At 45.5% G+C, this 25,425-nt stretch overlaps 1 protein-coding gene across 1 annotated transcript; it reads left to right on the top strand.

The window, feature by feature from the left end:
* Positions 1 to 18,984: 18,984 nt before the first annotated feature.
* Positions 18,985 to 22,044, top strand: LOC126546073 (uncharacterized). Its single transcript, XM_055078079.1, has 6 exons — positions 18,985 to 19,196; positions 19,325 to 19,433; positions 19,879 to 19,951; positions 20,069 to 20,167; positions 20,266 to 20,390; positions 21,871 to 22,044. Exons 1-6 carry the CDS (start codon positions 18,985 to 18,987, stop codon positions 22,042 to 22,044), a joined length of 792 nt encoding a protein of 263 aa, XP_054934054.1.
* The last annotated feature ends 3,381 nt before the right edge of the window (positions 22,045 to 25,425 follow it).

Genomic DNA, 25,425 nt, shown 5'->3' with positions numbered 1-25,425 from the left:
CAGCGAAGTGGCACAATATCCGGGTGTGTAGCATATAGCCGAATCAACGAGTCTCAGAACGGCCTCTGCACGTGTTAAATGAACGGCATTTCAAGTCTACGTTCTGTCGCCGCATTGCTCGAATGCTATCCGTAATACCGTCGACAGTCATCATGATATGATTTCTGCCGTAATTTTCTTTGTCTTGTTTCATTTTGCAGTGTCTCCTTTTATTTGATAATTTGCTCTTCAGGCGCGGCAACTTTTTTTTTATTTAGTATAATGTTAAAATATGTACCATTATGAGTCTGCCTTACAAGCAATCCTCGAAGCTTTCGCCTGCCCAACTTGCAATATTAAAGGAGAGGTGAGACGCCTTCTGAAATGGTGAAATATTTATTCCGCCGTATAAAGAAATGCGAAAAACTAAGTGCACGTGTAGATACGGTGATTTTTATTCGTCGTGTGTGCCCATGATACATAATATATCGCGAAGTGAAAGGGGTCCCTGTACACGTCTTCTGCCCAGCGTACAGCACGCTGGCTGGCTTTCCCACAAGGTATTTCCTTCGTGTGTACGGCATTCGCGCCGCCAACCTGCCTGCATGTTTAAAGCAATGGATCAGCGGGAAAAAAAAGGTAAATTACAAGCATTTGTCGTTCTGGTATTTAAACATTATAGAAAAGTGCGTGAAGAGGTGCAACGTGCGGAATTGGTGAACGGGCGGCATTGCGAACGCGGGCAATTTTCGAATGGCACGGGAAAACTTAATATCATTAAGGCACGTGCTTTAGAAAAAACAAGTGTGCTACTGATTTTAGGGTGCAGCCTCAACACCGTGACAAATTTTATTGGTGTTTACGTCAAGAACATTCAGCTGAAGATAATGCCTTCGTCGGGAACAACCAGCTCTTATTTTAATATTTGCCTAGAATTTGAATTACTAAAAGCAAAAGCACTCAATCTGTGAGCGGACTCTAACTGACAAGAATATTTTAGAGGTGAAGTAGGGGGTAGCAAGCCGCTAACCCCAAGTTCATCTCTCTCTCTCTCTCTCTCTCTCTCTATATATATATATATATATATATATATATATATATATATATATATATATATATATATATATATATATATATATATATATATATATATATAGTGCAAGTGACGGTAGTGCACCATGGACCCAAGCGTTAGTTACATTTCGCTCCTCGAAGAGCCAGGACGTGTGTCGCGGTGAGCTCCTGACAATACTGTGAAATGTTTGAAAAGCGGTCACAAACCATGAGTCCTGGGATCCAAAGGGATGCGACGTAATACTAACTTGCTTTTCTCACATTTATCGCTAAATTGCCACTGAAGCCTGTTAAACAAATATTATTCCCCCAGCTGTCTTGTACTCCAGTGTTCCAGGGCAGCAGCCATTGTTAAACCAATTTCGTGACTTTTTCGCTGTGTCTCGACAGCATTTTGATATAGAGTTGAATTCATCTGATCTGGTTGGTTGTCTGCTCATTATGCCTGTGCAGTAACTATTTGTCTCAAAGTATTTCGCCTTACCAGCCGGCCTGGTTAGTGAAAGATAGCCTCTAAGAAACATTAGGCCTGCGAACGCTGCCTTAAAGAAAAAAGCCTATTCCTACGCACTCATATCTTGAGCACATTGGTGAGTTGCCATTTTAGTAATGCAAAGGACGCCTCCAAGATATATATACAGAAACGAGGGCCATCTATCTCGGTAATGTGTGCCTCCTGTGGGGCAAGGCTTCTGTGCATGTCTGCATAATCATTCCTAAAGCCATGAGCGGTGAAGGTGGATCGCTTCGTACGCATACTCGCCAGGCTTGGCCTAATAGAATCTTTACTGCATTATGCTCGTTTTTGTCCGTTATGTCATCGCTCATAACTACGCACGCTGTCTCACATAAGCCAGTTCTTCCTGACGTATATTAGTATATGCAGAGAATGATATCTCTGTTTACCCTACTCTATTTCCTTTTTCTCTCTCTAGCTGTAGGCAAAGTTACAATCCTGGAAGCTCTTCGTTCGTAAAAGCACTTATCATTGTTCGGCTGCCTCCGCAAATGGTTTGGTTGCTCTCCCAGATGACCGGCGTCAGCCCTAACGAACCGTTACTGCAAGAACTAATAAGTTGCCATCTGCCCTACAGGGAACTTGAACCACTCCTCGAGCTTGGTGAAGAAACGCAGCCCGCGGATATAGCGTACGCTGCTGTGAACATCTCAGCTAAATTTTGCAGTCGCTCGAGGTGCGTGGAGCGCGCAAGCGGAACACAAATTCACCTTTTTTCTCAAACACTCTCTTTTCAACAGAGGCGTTCTCCTCACTCTTTTCGGGTTGACTGCATTCGTTCATGTAGCAGATATCCATACGCTAGTGCTATTGGCCATTAACTGGCATCAATCTAGAGGCGTCTTTGGATCAGAGCCCTTCTTTCCATTATTCTTGTGTGTACTTACTGACGCAGTAAGCACGCTGAAGTAAGAGAAAAATCTGTGTTTTAAATTTCGATCGGAATTGCGTACTTCCGGAAGTGGGACTACTGTCCCATCCCCGACTGTTGACCACTCACGCTCGCCTCCGCCCGCCCGCGTAAGAAAGGAAATATCTGTATACCATTTCTTGTAACCAATTGTTATAAACTAGTAATAAACTGAAACTGAACTGAAGCTGAACTGAAATTGAACTGAAACTTCGGCCACCCTGTTTATCAGTGTCGTAGCCGACGGTTCTCGCTATATTTAAAGAGGAAAAGAACGGCGACTTCAGACGGGACGTGATCGACGAAGGAGTGGACAGGACGAGCGGTAACTAGCAACTGAGGTTTATTACCATGAAACACACAGCCGCAAAATGTAGCATCTGAGCGCAGCGTGCCTTGACATACTGATGAACAAAATGAAACACACGTGGCAGAAAACACCCTAGATGACTATGGAAAGTGCCAAGGGGCAAAAAATCAACTATCACAGGTTAATCAAACACCGAGTTTCTTTATCTAGGAGAGCCACCGAAGGCTCACTTACACGGCTGTCTAGCCCAGGTCTGCACATGTGTGCCGCTTCCATAATTTCTCGCTCATGTCTACAGTCTCCACGTCCTACAATCTGCCCCGTCCCCGTCTTCCCGTCCTACAATCTGAATACTCCTTCGTCACGTCCTGTCTGAAGTCGCGGTTCTTTTCCTCTTTAAACATGTCGGACCAATTGGCCCAAAGTTCCCCCCTCTTGTTCTCGCTATAGTTTCTACTGTTTTGAACGCTCAGCTAGCCTCGAAGCGCGCGAAACTTAACGTCGGACCAGATGTACGCCAGCCAGCGAACGCTCACTCCTGGCCGCTCCTCATGCTAGACGCCTTGCTAGAGTTCCGATTGTATTGAGCTATTGCGCAAAATTGTGCAATTTGTATGTGTCTACCGCCCGTTGGTCAAACTCATGCAGGACAAAGCTGGTCCGCACCACGTAGCACGGCCAGGCTGGCGCATACGAGCACGAGCGCGCTGAAGAGCCCTGTCGTGCACGTAGTCAGCCACTGCAGCTGCATGCAGCGGCGTCTGCAGCGTAGCGCAGTTACCGCGGCCACCGCGGGGTGTCGCGACGAGCGGGTTCACCGAGCTCCTGCGGCTCGCTGAACACAACAGCGTGCTCTGATTGGAATCTGTAGCAGTAGTAATTTCTGAGTATCCATTTACATTTGCGCACCGTAACCTCCCGAGACGCCTCTGGAAATGAGAAATTTCTTCGTTCATCCATTTTCTTTTCGGACGAATGAATGCTTCAATGCTCGTTTTAACAGCATCCTCCACGTAGGAGACTAGGCTATTGACATCGCTGCACAAGCTGATTTCTTTAAATATAACCAAGGACATCTCTAACGTATCTAGGATGAACAGGTCGTCTACTGGCTAAAATCGCGAGAAGTAATGCTTGTGTAGCGAGCCTCTTGCATAATGTGACAGAATTGAGGGCAGCTTTATGATCTGATATGCTTCCAATGACATCGCACTGAAAGCTGCTTTCATGTAGCTGCAGATTAAGTAAAACAAGATCTAGAACAGCTGCTCTCCTGATGGCATTATGAACTACTTGTTTAAACCCCAATGACAAAGAAAAATACAACATTGCTTTACATACTAATGAGTAATGCCCAACAATGGGTCATGGCTGTCAGATAATTCTGGAGCATTGGCCATGAATAGTCATTGGCAAATCATCATCATCAACAGCCTGGCTCCGCCCACTGCAGAACAAAGGCCTCTCCCATACTTCTCCAACTACCCCGGTCATGGGCTAATTGTAGCCATGTTGTCTCTGCAAACTTCTTAATCTCATCCATCCACCTAACTTTCTGCCGTCCCCTGCTACGCTTCCATTATATTGGAATCCAGTCCCTAACCCTTAATGACCACCTGTTATCTTCCTTCCTCACTACATGCCCTGCCCATGTCCATTTCTTTTTCTTGATTTCAACTCGGATGTCATTATTTCGCGTTTGTTCCCTCACCCAATCTGCTCTCTTCTTATCCCTTAACGTTACACCCATCATTCTTCGTTCCATAGCTTGTTGCGTCGTCCTCAATTTAAGTACAACCCTTTTCGTAAGCCTTCAGGTTTCTGCCCCGTAAGTGAGTACTGGTAAAGCACAACTGTTATACACATTTCTCTTGAGGAATAATGGTAACCTGCTGTTCATGATCTGTGAATGCCTGCCAAACGCACCTCAGCCCCATTCTTATTCTTCCAATTATTTCAGTCTCATGATCCGGATCCGCGGTCACTACCTGTCCTAAGTAGATGTATTCCCTTACCACTTCCAGTGCCTCGCTACTTATAAAACTGCTGTTCTCTTCCGAGACTGTGAATGATTACTTTAGTCTTCTGCAGATTAATTTTTAGACGCACCCTTCTGCTTTGCCTATCCAGGTGAGTGAGCATGCATTGCGATTGGTCCCCTGAGTTACTAAGCAAGGCAATATCATCAGTGAATCGCAAGTTACTAAGATATTCTCCATTAACTCTTATCCCCAATTCTTTGCAATCTATAGGTCTCTGAATACCTCCTGTAAACACGCTGTGAGTAGCATTGGAGAGATCGTATCTCCCTGCCTGACGCCTTTCTTTATTGGGATTTTGTTGCTTTCTTTGTGGAGGACTAAGGTGGCTCTTGAGCCGCTATAGATGTCTTTCAGTGTTTTTACATACGGCTCGTCTACACCCTGATTCCGTAATGCCTGCAGGGCTGGTGAGGTTTCAACCGAATCAAACGCTTTCTCGTAATCAATGAAAGCTGTATATAAGGGTTCGTTATTGGCAAATACCGAATGGCTAAATGAAATAAAATAAGGTAGACATCTGCTGAATGCAATACGATATTCAAATAGCAGGTCGGTACACTTTACAGATACCTGCGAGTCCACATCATATGTTACTGTTTTATGCAGGAAGTTACGTTTCTTTTTCTTTTACGCCAAAGAGGAGGTGCGCCTATTTGCACAACTTTGTCAGTCACAATGTAAGGGTTGTTATAAGCGCGTTCGCTAGTTCTTCAATTCCGTGCACATATCATCATCAGTCTATTTTATGACCACTGCAAAACGAAGGCCTATCCCTGCGATCTCCAATTACCCCTCTCCTGCGCCAACCAATTCCAGCTAGCGCCTGCGAATTTCTTAATTTCATCACCCCACGTAGTCTTCTGCCGTCCTCAACTGCGCTTCCCTTCTCTTGCACCCATTCTGTAACCCTAATTTTCCACCGGTTATCTATCCTACGCATTACATGACCTGCCCAGCCTAATTTCTTTCTCTTAATTTCAATTAGAATATCGGCTATCCCTGTTTGCTCTCTGATCCACAGCGCTCTCTTCCTATCCCTTTACGTTGCGCCTAACATTCTTCGTTCCATCGCTATTTGCGCGGTCCTTAACTTGTTTTTGACCTTCTTTGTCAGTCTCCAAGTTTTTGCCCCATATGTCAACACCGGTAAATGCATTGATAGTGCACCTTTCTTTTGCAACGTTTAATGTCCGAACCCTCTCGAGTGAAACTAGCCTAGCAGGACTCGTTGAGAAACTGCAGGCATTGTTTGGGATATCATTGGCCTCAGTGAGGTTAGAAGAACTGGTAAGGCTTATACAGTGCTGACAAATGGCCACGTCCTCTGCTCAGGCAGGTACGCAGGATATTTTGGGGGGGGAGGGAGGGGCAACCGAAGGTAACTTCTTTAAGCAAATGAGGGGCGTACTTCTACTACAAACGTGAATAATGCCCAGCATTCGCCATAAAGATGCCTAAACCCGCAAAAGAGAAATGAAATAAGGTATATCTCATAGGTACGCCTGTGAGATACACCTCTCCTTTGCTTGGAAAACAAGGAACCACATAAAATGGACTCGCTCAGGAAAGATGGGCAGGAAGAACACTGCCAAGGACAAGTAAACAAGCGAAAGTGTAAAATAAAGATTTCTAGTAGCGTTTTGTGAATTACCTCTGGAAGAATTAACGTGAAATATATATTTGCGGAACAATCACAGTTCTTCTGGATCCCTCATTTACTGCTCTACCAAGTTAAGTGCCAAATCCTACTGGTATTGTTATTTCGGAAGTTGCGTAACGATGCGTTTCCGCTAGTCCCGTACGACAGCGTAAAGAGCGCAGGACGCTGCGGTTCTTGACGTACTGCTCCCACCGCGGAAGGTTAGAAAATCACCCACATAAGCACCGCAGAGAAGTGGCTACGTCAGGTGGATTGACTGATAACTAACTATAGAGGCGTCATTCAAAACACACGGAATCATTCTCCACTTCCGGTGGCGTTTTCTCTATTTTCTCTTTAAATGAAAATATGTTGATCCAAAAATATTTTCACGAACGACAGTCAAATTTGCTAATTCTTGCATTTAATTTCTGTCTAGCTGATGACTCTGCTCTCTCCCTTAGTAGATCGCTTAATTTCTCAACTCATTGCGACTCAAGTTTCCAGTTGCCAATTTTGCATGAGAAGTGCTGTACAATTAGGGAAAACCCAGACGAGGTAACAGGTGACAGTCATATTGCTTACGGGTTTAACGGTTATTGCAGGGTTTGATGGTGGACGCTGTTTGGCATTATTTTATTTTATACCTTTTCTATCCCATATTCCGGGTATATGGTTCCGAGGATCTGTCAGCAGCGCGGCGGGCCCTCACTCGAGGAAATAATTAAGCAAAAGGAAAATTTAAACGCAACTAGCGTTTTCTCCGCCCGCAGCTTGTTCCACGAGCATGCAGACCAGCTGACTACGAATCGAATTCCTTTCCTGGTCTCTGGATCAGTATAAACAAAGAAGGTTGAACTAACTGCTAAAATTGAACTAACTCACAAAATTTATTCGATATTTGTTTACTAGCTACCACAGCTCTGCATTTGTAACCCTATTTCGCAGCGATTATTTATACTCATCTTTGCGGTATTCTCGTGTACAACTTTCGCGCTGTGATGCCCCCCTTACTCAATGCTCCTCATGGGGCCTGCAAGGTATCTTGAAATAAATAACGAAGCAACAGCGATGCGCTTGACCATTGAATGAACGGTGACAACTGAACCTCAACGAATCGGCCCAGAGCTGCGCGAGGAGTCGTCGACCGCGTAGCTATCGGGTAGCGCGGCGCTGAGATTCCGGACAATAGGGATCCCCCTGCCTCGTACAATGAACTCACAAAGTTCTTTTATTTGGGGAGGCGGAAGTATCCACCGCCGCACAGTAAACTGAACAGGCCTCAGGCATTGACACTGAGACTCTTGTGAGTCTTGTGAGCCCCGTCCTCTTACATCGGATCTATCCGGAAATCCAAACGTCGAACGCTTGCAACCTTTGCTCAGACTTTGCCAACTTAGATCATATGCTCTGGCAGTGCCCCGCGTAACGGGGCGACGAAGATGTTACGTCGTCCAAGTGGGAGGTTACCCTACGCAGTCCCAATTTTGAAGCCCAACTATAGGCAGTCTAACGGAGCAGTGACGCGGCGGAGAGGCTAGGTCTTTCTGTCCCGACGTAGGAGCAGCCCTCTACGTGCTAGTGCACATCCCGGTCTACCTTATTAAAGTTTTTCCATCCATCCATCCATGCGGACGTGTGAGCTTAGATGTGTGAATAAGAACAAGCGTCGCAGGCATATTCTTCAAAAATTGTTGCGGATCGGGTTGGTTGCATTCCCATTCACGCAGCAAGCGTTGCAGCAAAGAAAAGTATGAAAGTGATGCCGAAGAACACTCTGCTATTCTATTTCCTCCTCCCCCAGTTTCTGCGTGCATTAGAGCAAGTTTTGATAGTCCACTTTTTAGCTCGTTAAATAGAAATCAAACGAGACCCACGGGTACAATAAACCCGATCGAAGAATAGAAAGTCTTAATGTTGTTATATGTATAAAACATGGTGACATAGCATTATCCAACCAAAAAAGAGATCCCCAGCCCGGCACATTTATGAAAAAGAACAGCAGTTCTTTCGTTTTCCATCATGTTTCCCAGTCGGGAAGAAATAAGACTCAGCTGGAGCGACCACACCGCTGTAAGCTTCTGTACTGTAGCTATGCTTGACATGCTCGAAGCTGAAACGGGCTTAGAGAAAATCTGCTCTTTCTGCTTCTTAAGTTTGTTTCATTGTATTCATCACTTTTATGAGATTCTGTTTTCTATTACAGTGTTATCACTTTCACTTTGGCAACACGAGGAGTTACCGGAAACGTATCACGAACTGCATCTCATTTAGTGCGGTCAGCTGTCAACGGTTTTGCTAACTCATCCCGTTAAGCTCATCCCTGTGGCTGTTCTATCTGGTACGAACTACTCACTTGATTCTCCATACTGCATTATATTACAGCAGGAAAGTTTTCCGCATGTCACACGATACGAACGGCTGACATTTAAAAAGAAAACAAATGATATTTTTATGCCTCTTAAACATGTACGGACGGGAACTCGAGAGTTCCCGTCTGTCCATGCAGTATCCAAACATGCATCCAATTAAGTGCAGCATAATAAGCTGATGTGCTAGCTCAGAGCCTGTGTGGGGAAAGATGGCTGCTAAAGCTACAAGAAAAGAAGACACTAGTGACGCGAATTCTCGCAAAAGGAAATCATTTATCAAACACCCGACGTGAAGATAATCATGCACCTGGGGTCCCACAACGAGAAAAAACATCAAAAGAAAAGTCTGAAGCCGCCTTGGGGTAAAGGCAAACCATGTCGCTTAACTCTTGGCTAGGCATCTAATTTAAGTAACCGGATAGTTGCCCTCGGGCCGAAATTCCTTACCTTCTTTCTTTTTTTATCATCTTCATCATTTCATTACATATATCGTGCTTTATTTTTTTTCACGCTTTTCATGATCAGCCAACCACAACGCATCGATTCAGGCTTGGTAATACATTTACAATACGTCAATTCTTGCTTAAATTGTGCTACTCGTGCTCGTTATGTGAATGGGACGGGCGTCGTTGACACAAGGAGTATCTATCTGAGGTACAGGTGAGAGGCATTCGGTCCGGCAGTGGAGCTAATGTGACTGATGTTCGGTATAATGAGTGCTCTTGCGAACTACCAAGTGCCACACTATTGGCCTTTATATATTCACAGTGAACTGCAGAACATTACGGCAGGTGCTGCGACCGTGGGTGCGAACATGTGCGGCATAGATTATGAATGATTACTTGACGTCCTTGTTAACTGACATTGCTTCTTTTATTATCCAGTTCTGAAAACGACAAGGATATAACTTGGGGCACAAACCACAGGAAGATGATTGTGAAAGTGGCGTGAAAGCTTCCCGGCAGGCCTGTCGAGATATAATGCTGATTACACTTAGTGGTCAAGAGAAATGATTATTAAAGGTATTAGGCTTGTCGGTGCTGGCACGTTGCACTGCCTACGTGATCTGTCCGCGTTACAAACCAAAACATAATTTTCGCAAAGGCAGGAATAGTGCAGTTGCATTGGGATCGGTCGAGCAAGTCCTTACCTACGATTACACTGCGTCTGTAATGGGCCCAGTTCCTCACGGTCATGTCTATACACCCGGTCCTAAAAAATTCCCGCAAAAACTAACTCCTCTGGTAGTTGTCTAAGTATGCGTAAGCATTGCGCCTCTTCCTCATCTCCACGCAGCCTATTGTCATTATCAATGTTATGAAACCTCATTCGACCAGTATAAATGACAGCGGCGCGGCGACACGAACTGCTCCGGACGGCGGCGCAAGGTGAATTGATGACGCAAGCAAACTACCGCAGGTGGCGGCTCCAGGTGCGCTCATGAGGTTCCGATCATTATAAGCCGTTGCCGCTTAGAAGGATGGACATTTAGGCGAGTTGGTACTGGTTTAACATCTTGCAGGAGCAGCGGAAGACGACGTAGACAGGCTATGGGTTGTAGTACATAAGTTTGTGTACGCCTCCGAATAAATTTTAATTGTGAGTTCAGCGCTGTCTTATGTGTTCCTGCCTTCTGCCTTCGTCTTCTTGTGCTGCCCCTTCAAGACTTTGTCGCTTTTTAGAGCGTTATCCATCCCCGACGAACCATTACCAACCGTGATCAACCGTACAACGGCGGTGGCTTAGATAGCTTTGTGGTAGCTGTATTCTCGCCACTTTATTCGCGATGAAGCGAGAGGCGGCACGAAGAATTCGCTCTCTACTGTGGGCCCTATCTTGAAAGCAATCGTCTTACGTGACAGACGGGCAGACGAATGGACGGGTTTCCTCGTTGGGTGGGGCGTAGAAATGCTCACGCATTTGAAGCACAAGGAAAGAGCTCTGCAACTGAAACTTCGCTTTAAAAGGACACTTTAAAGGAACTTTTCAAAGTGAGTTAGATTTGTAGAATATTTGTCTAGAAGTAAATCATCGTTTTTGTTTGCTAATATATGACTTTCTTGTATTGGTAATTGCCGGCGAAGGTCCCTTTGATGATCCTCATTTTCAAACGCCGTCGCCGAAATGGACGCGATTACGTAATCCTCGCGTAACGTCCCACTAAAGTTCGTTCTTTCTCATTGAAGTTCATCAAGTCTCTCGAAGGTGACAATCGGCGTTCACGAAACAGAGGGCAGGTTGGAAGTAGCAAACTTGGAGATATAGTGCAGCGAATACATTTGAATAGTCAAATGCACAGTTTGTAAAACACTGGTGATAAACGCAGAGGTAAACAGCGCCTTAATCTCCTGCTTTTCCTTTGTTAGAACCTAGGACAGCTGTCCCTACATGCGGCCAACTGAGTTTTAATATTCGACCACCGAGTGTTTACGCCGCACATTAGCGTTGCGTCGTCCGAAGCCTTATTGATCTATAAGTTTGATGATTGCTGCCTAGGCTAAAAGGAATGGCTTCCGTACAGCCTTTAAATATATTTCAGCAAACAAATAATAAGTCAAGGTGGCTACTGCTGGCCCGCCTCGACATTTCCTTGGCCAACATTCCTTTAATCAATACCTACTAGGTTGGGCTTAATCTCTTTAGCAGAGTTGTCAGACTCTACGCAAACATTCGGCACTCTTTCGAATGATGGCTGTCTCAGTCGTATGATTGGAATTCACCAACAGGTGCTTGTCTACAAAAACAATACGAATTTCGTCTTTGTTGCAGAACTTATAAGGACACAAATACATTTGGCCGTTGTTACAGGGTTAGAGGTATCGAAAGCGCTTTACAGGATGTGACAACACTGCTTTTGCTACAATGACAGGGCTCCCATCATTGATGTTGACGCTGGCATCACTATATACAAGATTCGGGATGTTACGACAGCACTTCGCAGCAAGATATGCCAAGTATTTTCTTTTTTTCATACGACCCTGTTTGAATGAAGACTTCAAAGGAGGTAGACATGTCACAAACCAGGCTTTAGAAACTAATGCAAACTGTACGAACTGAGAAGTTAGGCAGTCCCTAACCAAATAACGACGGAAACTACAGTGAAGCAACCGCCGATATGTGCTTGTGTTATCCTTTCTCAATCCTATGCATACAGTTGAAACGTTAGACTTTAGTTTCTTTCTATATATATTTCTTCCCACAGAGGCTGGTCATCCAATTCGTTGAGCCCTACAGAAAGCGATTGTCTGTGCACACTGTACTGTGGGCACTGACATAGAACGTGCCGAATTGTTTCCGCGTTGCTGCAATCGCCACATGCTGTGGTGTCGGCCATCCCTATGCGGGAATTGGTAAACGCGACGCCCAACCAAAGCCTAGACAAAAGGGCCGTGCATTCATGCAAACATAGTTGTTGTACTGATAGATCCGGGCAGTCCTAAGTGTTCAACACACAACAATGTCACATCGCATTTGTCCATAGAGCTCCTTTGTAATACTTCGTGGAGTATAAATTATGATCGACTGTCCATCGAGTGCGTACTGGAGTGGTTGTTAAAGTTGCGCATGGTGTGAAGTTTGAAGTTGCACAGTGCGTGGACCTGTCTATCCCAGTTTGCATAATCAATTCCCTTGTGGTTCTCGCGATGCCCTTTGAAGTTCTAAAGCGCAGAATCTCGTGTAGCCCAAGCCCCTCGGGATTATAACGTCGAGGATTCATTCGCAACGCGAGACGTGGACACGAAGACAGGACTGCATATCCACATGCTGGAAGCATATACTTTGAAGCCAGAGATGACTAACTTGGCAGGGCAGTATTTTACTTGCAAAAACTGAGTAACGCGCTGTTTCTATTTGTTGTATGCGTCCCATTAGTACGGTCCGAGTTAATTCTTCTCGCTGGAAAATGTTCTCTCACTGAGGAAGATGACGGATATGTCGGCTGTAAGCCGTCCTATTTAGTCTTCGAGAGAGAAAATTTCCGCGCCCCAACTGTATAAGCAGGGAAGGCGAATGCAAGCACGTCGAATATTGAGGTTCACAGTGGACGTATACTTAAGGCTTTAATAGAGGCGGTCCCACCATCCGGCAGCGTGGATCGCCGCCGGGTAATGATGCTTAATGATAACAGATGCTCATTGCGTAAAATGAACCCGAAATTAACTGGTGTCCCGTAAGTTTCCAGATTACACTCGCCAACACGTCAGCATCCCAAAGAGCTTTGTATAATCGCTAACCGCTCTCGCGTGCGAACATCACTGCGAGAGTGGCATCGGTTGTAGTCGTGACGCTTTCACGGAGCTGCAAGTTGCCTAGTTTGCTAGCGCTAACCAGAACCCATGCTGCCGGTAATCCATATTTAGTTGCAGCCGGGCCACAGCACATCTGTTCCCATTACCTGTTTCAACCTGTGTCAACGTAGTCTTTGGGCCTGACAGGTGGCCTGAAGACATATTATGCTCAACTCAATGCGCGCAGGCCTTCTTCGTGAAGCAACTCCGGAAGTTCTGTGCTGAGTCTATCATCTACCACTAATCCCACTTACAGTCCTGAAGCTGGCCCGTCCGGACACCAGCACCTCCTAAGCCCGTTCAGTCTTGCGGCCTTAGTTACTCTAAACGGGCACTGCAGACGGCGAGCGTTTGCTGCTAATGCGCGGGCAGTGCCCATTGGGCAACTCACAATCTTTTCAGGAGCTGGGCCCCAGTGCGAGGTTAGGAAATGTGTAAGGGCGTCCCAAGCCCGGAAGCCTCCTGAGAAAGGTGTCCTCCGCCCGAGAGAGATTACGTGAAGAGCAGCAGACACACGCAATGTGCCCGGAGCGGGGGGGGGGGGGGGGGGGGGGATGAGGGGGGCTACAGCACGTGTATGCCGTCAGCGAATAATTTTTTTTTGCGCTAGTAGGAATGGAGTGGGCGAATTGTAACGAAACGAAACAGGAGCGTTGTTAGATACAGTTGGGGAGGTAGCGATCGCGTTACTTCTATAATTATAGCTGCTGTGACCGCGTTCCTGCACCCGGTGAAGTTTGATGGTCCATATGCCTTTAAACTATGCGACTTATAATAATATTTTTATATGAAAACAAACATAAGGGAAATACATTGCCTTATGACTGAATTATCAGTAAATGGAACAACATTTTCTGTCGTTTGCTGGCCCTAGGTGAAATTGTGGGCTGTTTTTCAAAAACCAAGGACAGCCTCAAGAGCAAAAATGTATAATTATTTCTCCTGACTTTTTGATCGCACTATCGCTATGAAGTTGGAACATTTCATGTCTTGAAAACTACGACTAAAAGGACTTGTACGACGTTGACCCTAGCAGCTGGCGCTTCGGAGTGCCTATAGTTTGCACTTTGTTCCTAAAGTGTTCGAATGGTCAGAGTTTCCTATGTTGAAATTTACGTTACAAATAACGGATGGCAATAAACTGATGGTATGGCTTCTTGAAGTAGGCATTCCCTTCAAGGTTCCACCACACAGGACTAACTATCCAAGGAAACCGCTTTTTAAAGCTTTGCAACTATAGAAAGAAACAGCTTAACTCCAAATGAAATAGTGAAACAGTGTACATCATATTTCATTGTTAAAATGCAATGACGTTATATCACTGACCTGTTCCACGAAATAAAAGTAAGTCAGTGGCTGGTTGATGTATAAATTCCTTTATATAACTCTTCCGGTGTACCCTATGTAACACAAACTCTTTGTTCTGCGTTTGTCAGAGTAAGGGCACTATAACATAAAGCTATTCCAAATTTTTCTATTGCAATTCCACAAGAAGCCCTCCGATCGGTAAAAAAACGTTCGGTCCACCCCCACTTTGCCTGTCGCGCGACGCCAGGAAAACCGTGACAGCTACTGATTTAAAAAAGAAACCAGAGAGAAAAAAAAACACAGAAAACCACTTGCATTATTACTGGGAGGTCACAACACAAGTATCTGTGTTGTGTCCTTCCTGTGCAGCGATGCGGTTTTGCGCTATAGATGTGAAATGTCACACGAGCAAAGCTGACCATCAACTCTTACATTTCAAAGGCTTTTCTGAATGCTAGCCAGTTCTGCTTATAAGCATATTCTGACAGCAAATGGGCCCCTCCTTCATTTCAGAATAATTGAAATGGATGTTTAAGCATAGCCAAGCTGTTCTAGCGTGTCTGCGGGAATACAGCAGTGCCTGGTGGCCCCGTGTAGTTCAATCGTAACAATGAACAAGTAGACAAGAAAGCGGCTGATACTAAGGTGAACCATAAATATGATTATGCTATCAAAGTCACATGAAAAGTTGCTTTCAATGTACTTAATTACCACAGTTTTCATTTGTCAGGTCATTTTACTCCACACACACAGCGCCCCAATAATGTCTGTACAATGGTTAGCGATGCGGGAAGGAAAGATTATTTGTAATGCGCAGATTTTAATAGTACATGTGAATGCATATCCAGTTTGCCACCATGCATGTGTTCTTGTGGAACAATATTACACTTAGCACAGAGTCTGAGCCACTGCGGCCTCTTGACCGCAAATTTATGTGTTCTGTTTCACAGTGCTCATGGGGGGTACCATTTATTTGGTTACTTGAGTAGTGACTAGATGAGACAGCACACCAATCTTGCGGTTTTACGCTGAACACATGGCGCACTGATCACAAATCTGGACCCTAGGAACTACCCGTTGGTTTGTTATGAAAATAAATAATGGCAACGAGTGTTTCCTCACTTCTTTCGTGCTGCCCTGTCTTGCGCCATACGAGCATCCACTTCATTTCCTTGTCATTTTCATCTTAAAGCAGCTAATAGTTAAGGAAGACAAATACAAAACCACTCACTACGCCAACCTTTTCACACAACGTGAGATCACTGAACTCAGTGCGAAGCATGCTCACTTGATAATCTTGGTCTGATTTCAGATAAAATATCGGTACCGGCCAATGGTTTATGTTATGCTAAGCATTTCTTTTTTCATTTTTCTTAAAAGATGGCTGAACATTAGCTAAGCTAGGTTGTTGATAAGCAACACGCAGCCCATGCCGAACTCAAATAACCTGAGCAGAGCTAATAGCTTAACTGATTATGTGCACCTTGTGTGAGCCTATTTTTTATACATGGAAAAGGAATCAATTTAAAACACGCATGTATGATGCTGACAACATCAAATGGTCTCAAGTCGATCATCCTTGTCTGCTGCCAAGGCTGAAGGAGGTAACATGCCTGCTATGGTACTGCTTAATTGTTGTGCACATTGGTAATGGGTCGTACATTGCTTAAACCCTGAATTAGGTATGTCTGAGTAGCAAAGGGACAACAAAATGGCCACCCAGGCCAGCAAGAAACAGTGCAATTCTTTGATTTCACTCGAAATAAGTTGTAATATCGGCAATATAAATCATTTGCTTTCGTATAAATATTCTCCTTCAAAACATTTGACGAGAATATATCTGGATAAGGTCACCATTATAGATACATATTGCGCTTAAGCCAGTTATAATGAATTGTACACTCAATGCTTAAGATTCTCTTCCTTGCTGCGTCATGTTATTCACTTATGCACAATATTTTTACACACAGTAAGAACTTCATTCATGACTGAGCACGTTCTGTATTTTTCTGCTTCAGTTAGGCTGGTTTTTTGGGGAGGGAGAGGCGGGAGGGGGTTTACAAGCAGCAAGCATTCAATTTCTAAAAGACATGTTTCATGCCGCATTTCGTCTTTGGTTTTGTTATATATGTAAATAAAGCAAAGGCATTTCACGCATCAAAGTGTTTTAAGCACACTCTAAAAACTGGCAGAGTAAAAAAAAACACGTTAGGTTGAGGTTGCTCCCCTCAACCTCAACCAGTCTGCCCACGAGGTCGCGCGCGCGCTAACCAACCCCGCCGGCTCCGGGCAACGGCTGGGTGACGACGCGGTCGCGAAGAACAGGGACACGCCCGCCAAGTGCAAAGCAATTACCAAGCATTTTCACCTTGCGCGAAGAGTGTACCCTCCCCTTCACCAGAAACTTATCAGGCTCTTGCGCTTGGACTGCTGCTGACGGAGACGTACGATAATCTCAGCACCCTGCACGCAATTTATCCCGAGGTATTCCTCAACGACGCTCTCCCCGTATGCGGGAACGTAGCCACGATAGCACACGTCCTCTGGGACTGCAAGGCAACGTACACTAGCCCCAACTCTGGGCCGTCCAGCAGGCCCGCGGAGCGGCCGACAGGCTTGGCCTGACGGTCCCGATGTGGGAGTCGCCCGCTGCGGGCTAACGTGCGCCTTGCAGGACCTCAATAAAGTTTATGGAACAACCAACCAGCAAGCAAGTGCTAGCAAATCACCAAGCTGTACTCGAAGCTTCACACACGCGCTCATTGGTATAGAGGAGTGACTTATCGACCTACGCAAATGTGTTCCGCGACAGTTGTACGTGTGTTGCGCGTTCTTGCAACTTGTTACTAGCACTACGGAAACTGTGCCATCGCGCCGGGCACAGTATAGATAACGATATGTGGGGATTCTGGGATTATTCACTTTCGACGATGCTATCCATTTCGCGTGACGTAGAACGCGGCACGTTGGATGATTCCAGAGGTTTTGCTCAAAACCACTCAATGCAGCACGCACTGACAGTGATCGTCAGAGAACACGTCTCATCTTGCGACATTATGCGATTGCAATATATTTTTCAAAGGTGGCGTAGATAAGATGATCGTGCAGTGTTTCGAACAAAAGTAACCGCGCCATTGCAACACACGCGGCTACGTAACAGGATGCGACAGCCTATAGAGTCGCGTTTTCACCATGACGCGGCAACTTGAACTCACATCTGCAAGAATGTGCCAGTGTCGTCTGCTGTGAAAAATGGTTGCCAACCTTGAGTACCTTTGCTTCGCCGAATGGTTGCCAGCTGGCAACAGACCGAGTCGTCCAGTCGGAGTGTCTGTGATATCCGCTTGTGCGGATTCAGCGTACAGCAAAATTTGCGGCACGATCCGCCCCGGTCCGCATGCAGGCGGACGAGAAGCGCGTCCCCCATTCCAATATATATATATATATATATATATATATATATATATATATATATATATATATATATATATATATATGCTTTTTTAGGATAATGGATGGATGGATGGAAGTTATGAGCTATTGCTACATAGGTTAAAACAGAAGAAAAGGCAAAGAAAAAAAAACCCACGATGAATTCTGCTAACCAAATTTTCTCACCCCCTATTGTGAACTTTGTTTTTGTACGTCTCCGTTTTTTTGCCGTTTCCCTACTTTTCTTCCACCAATCTTCTAATCGCCTCCTACTAATCTCTATTACGGACATGCTTACTTTCCCCTTGTTCTCGCTGAACCCAAGGGCTTCAAGGAGGCCAGTGGTGCCTAAATCGACCCCTGGACAGATATCTTCACATTCTAATAAAACATACTTCATCGTTTCCCTAGCTTTACCGCAGCAAGCACATGCTTCTTCTTCGTTATTATATCTCGCTTTATAAGTGCGCCTTCTAAGACATCCTGATCTCGCTTCGAAAAGTAATGAGCTTCCCTTTGAGTAATCATGAATTCTTTCTGTCCTGATTTCGTTTTTTCAAAGGCCATGTATTAAAAAACATGGCAGAGTCTTCCGAAGGTCGACGCAATGACCATGACAGCAAGTTTTAGCGATGCGCTCGGACTCCTCTGAAGATGTCGTAACTGCATACGGGTGCGACATGTTTAGAAGCAGCACTCAAGGCAACTTCTGGGGTGCGATCGCGCAAACAGCTCGCTTTTCCGCTCGTTCGGTCTGGCTGCGACGTCACAAAGTAGGCCGTCCGCAAGATTTGTGAGAACGGGAGGGAGAGCACAGCCAATAAACGAGCGAGCCCAGCCCCGGAAGTTTGCGTCACCAGTTTGAGCTTCGATCGGGGACGATACATTAAGTGCAGAATGTTTGTGATGCTTTAATAATTAAACGCGCAATATAACAAAAAAATTCTTACTGTTGCAACATATAATCTGCCTCGGAAATCTCATGCGAGAGCAGAAAACTAATTTAAGCGGCATATATTTTGGTTTAGTCCGCTAGGTGGTATCGCGCAAGCCAAAACAAATTGGCGGGAGCGCGCAGTTCAATTGCAAAATCGCTCTTCGTCGGTTGCAAAATGTCGTCTCACAAGAACGTCAGGCTTGGCCCTCACGTGTCGCCACACCAACGTGAACTGTTGGTGGCGTTCATGGAGGGCCATCCGTACCTTGTGCGGACATCATGCGCACTCACACCGGAGTGCACGGTCGAGCGGAGGCGGCAGCTTTGGAGTGAGCTCGCCGCCCTGCTGAACACAGAGGGCCCGGCCGCCAAGACAGCCGAACAGTGGCAAGTGTTTTGGCGGAAGGAAGTATTTCTTTCCCGCCGAGATGCCGCCGCAGCTTCCGCAAGTCAAAGGTGAGTGCGAGGAGCGGTTCTGTTGCTCGCGATATTTACAATGCTGTCCGTAATTGCAGCGGCACGGGTGGAGGCCGTCTGCCCGGCCTTCGTGGCCGTGTCATTGCCTTAGTGGGCACCTCCACGGTGACCGGAGTGTGCGAGCCCTTCTACCAACCGCTCGACGAGGTAAGCCATTGACAAACGCACCGAAAAACGGGAGGACGCGGCAGTAATTTACAGTAGTTGCGCCGTGTATACTGCATCGCGTAAGCAGTGTTATACCCCAGTCACGCAGGCCGCTTCATTCGCGATCGCGCCCAGTTTAGATAGAATTTCTCGACAGCCACTGGCTCCTTTCTTCATTCCGCGAAGGGAGGCAATAGAAATAGAGAAATTTTGCCCCGATCGGGATCGATTCAGATCAAAAGTGCCTGCGTGACACTGGTATAACAGATATAGTTTTTCTTCCTTTATGGGCATGTGTTTGCTGCTGGCATGCACAAGATAGTTTACTACTGGGATTTCAAGAGATTTTTTTCTGCTGTCATAACCCTACGTTAGTTGCATATTGGGAGGAGCAGATTACGCAAACTTGACAAAACTGCTTCTTCGCATCTTATACATAATGCAGCCCGCCATGGAGGTGACCGTCCAAACGCAATCTGTGGGCACCACCGCTGGAACAAGCGGCCTTTCACGTGAAGGTAAGCTTTTGCTCTTCCCTGTTGCCTTCCCGTTTGTGGAATCTGTTTCGTATATAAGGAACGCAAACTATTTCTACTCTAACCGTTGAGTGAATGTACCCTCTATAACCAATATAGGAGCACTGCAGCAGCCAGGAGTGGTCCCTGTTGAGCCACTGCCCCGAAGCCCTCCAGCCACTGCACAGCCTGCAGCTGGCCCTGGCGGAGCGAGAACCAGTAAGTGAAAAGGAAATATCCTGCAATGTCACAGCTTGAATGCACTGGACGTAACGTAGGTGTGCGTTTAGTTCATTAAAAAGTGGTACTTTTTCCAGGCTACCAACCCCGGGTGCAGCGCCGGTCTCGAGGCCCTCGTCGGGTATCTCACCGGGAGGCCTTAGTTGAACGGCTCGCGGACGACTACGCCAGAACCGTCGTACAGAACGACGAGACAAACGAAGTGCGTGTGCCCTTGCCTGCTTTATATGGTGGAGCGTAATAGAATGACAGTAGACAGGTGTAACATTTTTTTAGCAATTTGATGAGCTGCACAGGTCACTAACTCACATACATGGCTAACACGTGTTTCAACAGCTGAACTGAAAAAAAAAGACTAAGGGAGACGGACGAGAACATCATACATTACGTACATGGTCATAAACACGGTCACTTGCAATCATTAACACAATGTAACAGCTTCAAACACAGTAATCACTGCCATTAGCATTTCTGCAACAGGCAATAACTGGGTGGACTAGACAACAGGGACACTTGCAATCAATCACACAATAACAGCTTCATACATTCCTATTTCCACTAAAGCTCTTTCTTTTGAGCAGTTTTAAACACTGCCTCGTATGACTTACTCGTTTCAAACCTTGGCCGCCCACTTTCAAGTATTAGCTAATGAATTTTTCCGCATATGCTGTAATTGCACCACACACATCGGATTGCGCATGCTGATTGTGATAGTTCTCCCCCATCACACAAAAATATTCATGTCTGAAACATTTTTCCCAAGGCAGCGGGGTAAATTGAGTGGCATATGCAAAACACCTAAAATGCTCTGGGCCCTTCATCTTCATAATTATTTGCCAGGGCGGTAGCTAACTCACAGTTCAAATTTAGCCTGCACATCGCCGTAAAGTTTCCTTTATTTTGCCGCACTTAGAAACACTATAGCTTGCATAGTTCATTGAGGACGATGGAGAACACAAACCTCAATAAACTATTGAAACATAAAAAGGAGAACACTGTTGATTAATGAGTTGCAATGGTTGTAATTAAGGCAGTAAGAGGAAAACTTTGCCTCACAATACTCAGAACTGTGGCTATTTCCACAAAGTTTGAAGTTGCTAACTTGTTCTGGAAGGCTGGGAAACATCACATATAATGGCAGTGCGACAGCTTGCAATGCTTGAATAACAATTTATATACAGGGTCCAATACATGCTTTTGCAACAAAATGCAACATAGGGCCTAGCATTCTTTGCTACAGTGATACATGTCATGGTCGCTTGCTCATTTGCAATCCCAAACTTATTGCTATGCCATCTGTTAACTTTCCGGCGGCTCGACAGCATAAAAGTACATATGGTATTGATATTTCTTTGCACAACTACATGAAAAGCAACAACAAAAAACAGATACAATGGTGCAGACAGACAACAACATAGAAAGTGTTTGTCCTTGTCCCCATAACTGATGAACATATGGTAATCTGAATGAGCATACATGCAGTTCAGCGCCTTTATACCTAAAGTGCTTGGGACCACCAAAATCATCCGTTTTACAGCTCACTTTGTAAACATTGTGCACAGCACGCCTCACACTAGGAACCGACCGAACATAATTACTCTTTCGTTATGCAGGTCACTTTGCTGTAGAGGTGCTTGACCGATTGTGCGGGAATGGATGCTGATGTAATTATTTCTTTCTAGCTCCTTCGTGGTATCCGCCAGGGCGTAGACCGGCTGGCTGCAGCTACTGAGCGGGTCGTGGCTGCTGTGGAGCGGCAGGCTGACCAAGTAGCGGAGGCACTGCGGCCAGTAGGGCAGCTTTCGCAGCTCTTGGGCCAGCTAATGCAGGAGGCAGTGGCTGCAAGGAGGCAATAGAAAATTGGAAGTTTTATTATTTATTACTTGTATTTTTTTATTATTCATTATTATTCGTTCATTATAACTTTGATCTTGTTTTGTACATTTAAATATTTTTTTAGTGATCTCTAAACTTTGAGATGTTACTCGAAGGTAGCAGAAATTAAATAGTTACCTTATTTCCGTTATGTACACGAGAAATTGCATACTATTTTTGTAACTTTATCGTTAGTATGTTTTAGTATTTTTTAGCAAGTATCATTAATATGTTTAGGGTGTTTCAGTCATATGAGTTAGGTGGCAGTCATGCTAGCGTTGCTCTTTCTGTACTCTGTGTTGTTGCACTGAGGTCCAATTTTTTTTCTTGCAAGGTTCCATATCCAGTGTCTACCTGAAATCACTAGATGGCTGCTTTAGAATTGTGTTACACATTACATATAGTGAAGCTAACTCTTGATTTGGCGCCTGATGGGGATTCTCCAGCTAACAGCTGATGCCTTGTACGTGGAGAAAAACAGTATTAGTCATATTGTTTTCAACTAGGTCTATTCCTGCCATTTATATCGAAGTACAGAATGCTAGTCAGGCTTGCATGATGCTTTTTATTTGTATGCTTACCACTTTTATAATGAGAGGGTAATAAGTGTTACATGAAGCACTTCTGGCTAGCCACATAGGCTCCTGCTGTGATATTTTTTTGCTACTACTTCCATGTAACTTTATATATGCTAAGCTACAGCTATGGAGTGCATTACTGTACCTGATACTGAAGAGTAGTTCAAGGTGCTGTGATATGTGACATACACACGTCCTGCAGGCTTCCTGCTACAGCAGCACGTTAGTCCAGCTCATTGTGACATATTTCGTCACTGTTACTACTTCAGATATGTTGTATTATATGGGGTGTACCTGAATGCAGAACATGTAGCGGCTGACATTTATCTGTATTTTTTTGTGACACGAGGATGTTTACAAAGTTGAAACCATGGAGTACATTAAAGTAATACCATTTCCTTGAGCTACACCATGTCTTGGCTTTACTCCATGCTGGCTGAATATACTACATGAACAATGTGCCCGTTGCAGTGTGAAATGAAATGTTCTTGTGACGTTTCAATCTAGCTACCCAGCTGGCTACAGGGGTGGACAAAAATGTCGAAATGGCACGACATGTCTTTGTGCAAAACCTACCTCTGTCTGTTTTGTTTTCACAATTTCCTGTTATAACAGTGTCATTTTGTATTTTGTGTTTCTAGTTATTTAAGAATAAAATTAAAAAAGAAGAAAGAACCCGGAAAAGAGATGCAGCAGCACACCCGCTCAGGTGCTTGTGCCGTTTTTTGTATTCTCCTTGAATTTGCGTTTCCATCAGGAACTAAGTTGCCCAGCAACACTTTTTTAACGTCTCTCTTCCACTGTTTCTAAACCTTTTGTTACTGTGACACACCTTGTGAAAATCTGCAATGGAGATTTCAGTATTAATCAAAACAAATATTTTTGAAAATGCCTTGCATCCTTTTTATCAAGGGCGACCATTTCAATTTTTCAATGGCATTATGAGGTTTGCCTTTTCACGCCTATGTTGGAGAACTCACCTAGCTTTACGGTTGAGCCGCGCGATGAGCCTGATGTTGCTGCCTCAGCCGACGATGCAGCACACGCAGGTGAGTGGTACGCCAGCTAGGGGCCGCAGAGAACAGGTTGACAACCTGGCTCCTCATCTGCTTTGCCCTCATCAGCAGCTCTCTGGGCGTTTCTTGCCGGCAGGTGTGGTGCCCTTGAGACACAGGCAAGCCCTGTTCCAGCGGTGGCTGGTTGTCCTCGGCCTCCTCATCACTGTCCTGCAGCTCCGGCTCCCCTGCCTTCAAAGCAATGTTGTGGAGAGCGGCGCAGGCTGCTACGATTGTGGCTGCATCCTTGGGCTCATAAAGGAGTGTCCGGTACCTTTGAAGGCACCGGAACCTTGCCTTCAAGACGCCAATACCCCTCTCCACAACGTTCCTCATGGAGGCATGGGCCTGGTTGTAGCGCCCCTCTGGAGTGTCAATGCCTGGATGGCCTGGCACAGGTGTCAGCAGCCATGGCTCAAGAGGGTAGCCTGAGTCTCCTGCATGTTGGAAACATAACTGTGTAATATACTTCACTGATTGCAACATGTCTGCAGCACTCACCAAGCACCCATTCTCCACGTCGCAGGTTACGTGTGAGGCGGCCTAACAGTGGTGAGTGCCTCCACACGTAGGAGTCGTGGCACGATCCGGGGAAACGGGGATCGATGTCCACGATGCGCATGTGGGCATCACACACCTGGAGGGCAGAACAAACGGGCGGAAAATGGTTCAGAATAAGCAATTTGAGCTGGAATATTTTCATATTTCACGTCATGCTGACAGATAAATAGTCTGAATGAAATGTTTTTGCACCAACATGATTTCATAATTCTTTCCCAGACACAGCTGCATTCTTTCTCACATTAGTAAAAAGCAATCTCCGAAATAGTCTTCTTTAATTATTGCAAGAAATGTGCAAAAAGCTACATTCACGAGACATTTGTGAATTAACGCTCATCATAGCCGCCTTGGTTGTTCAATGCGTACTCTTATACCCGTACCGCAAGGGCACTATCGATCGATTTGATTCGGTTCGAAATTATCATCCGCGATTACCTGCCTCCCGCAGCTTAAGCAAATGAGTCAATCTGGACCGAGAAATTAAATTCCGAACGGGCTCGATCACGATCGATATTGCTTTACGTGGTACCCGTATTGTACACACTACGACGGCATTACATAAAACCGATAACCTAATAAAAGATGACAGCGTGCAAAAAAAATGTCAGATCGTGAGTACTTACGATCATGGTATTCAAGGCGTAGAAGCCTTTTCTTGACATGAAGCCCGCGGTCTCGCCCGGGCTGAGTCCTTCGGGCTGTTTGATCGCTATGAGCGTCCCGTCGACACAGGCCACTACACCGGGAATGCGGCCCCGATCCGCAAAGGCCGCCTTTGCACTAGCCTTGCCGGCCGTTGTCAACGGGAAGCTCACCCAGCCCTGTTGCCGGCCCACCACGGTTATTGCTTCCGCAACTGTGTGAATGCTTTCGCTCACGGAAGCTTGCCCCATGGATACGAATTCTTCGCTGCCGATGGATCTTTGGAAGCTCCCCGTCGCGAAGAAACGGAGAGCACAAAGCACCCTGTCTTGCGTCGTGATGCCACCGGTCCGAAGGCCACCGATGGCGTCTTCCAGTTGCTCGCAGAGCCAGCGCACAGTGCGCTTCGAGAGCCTGAAGTGGTCGCGGAACTCTTCCTCGGTAAGCTCGTCAAATGCGTCCCGAAAGATGCGTTGCCGAGGCTGCCCGAGAGACTCCAAAAGCGCGACGATAGGAGCGGCCATCG

This window comes from Dermacentor andersoni, chromosome 10, assembly GCF_023375885.2.
Source record: "Dermacentor andersoni chromosome 10, qqDerAnde1_hic_scaffold, whole genome shotgun sequence".
NCBI classification, from domain to species: domain Eukaryota; kingdom Metazoa; phylum Arthropoda; class Arachnida; order Ixodida; family Ixodidae; genus Dermacentor; species Dermacentor andersoni.
Note: the sequence above shows the minus strand (reverse complement) of the source record. Positions and strands in the feature narration are given on the sequence as shown.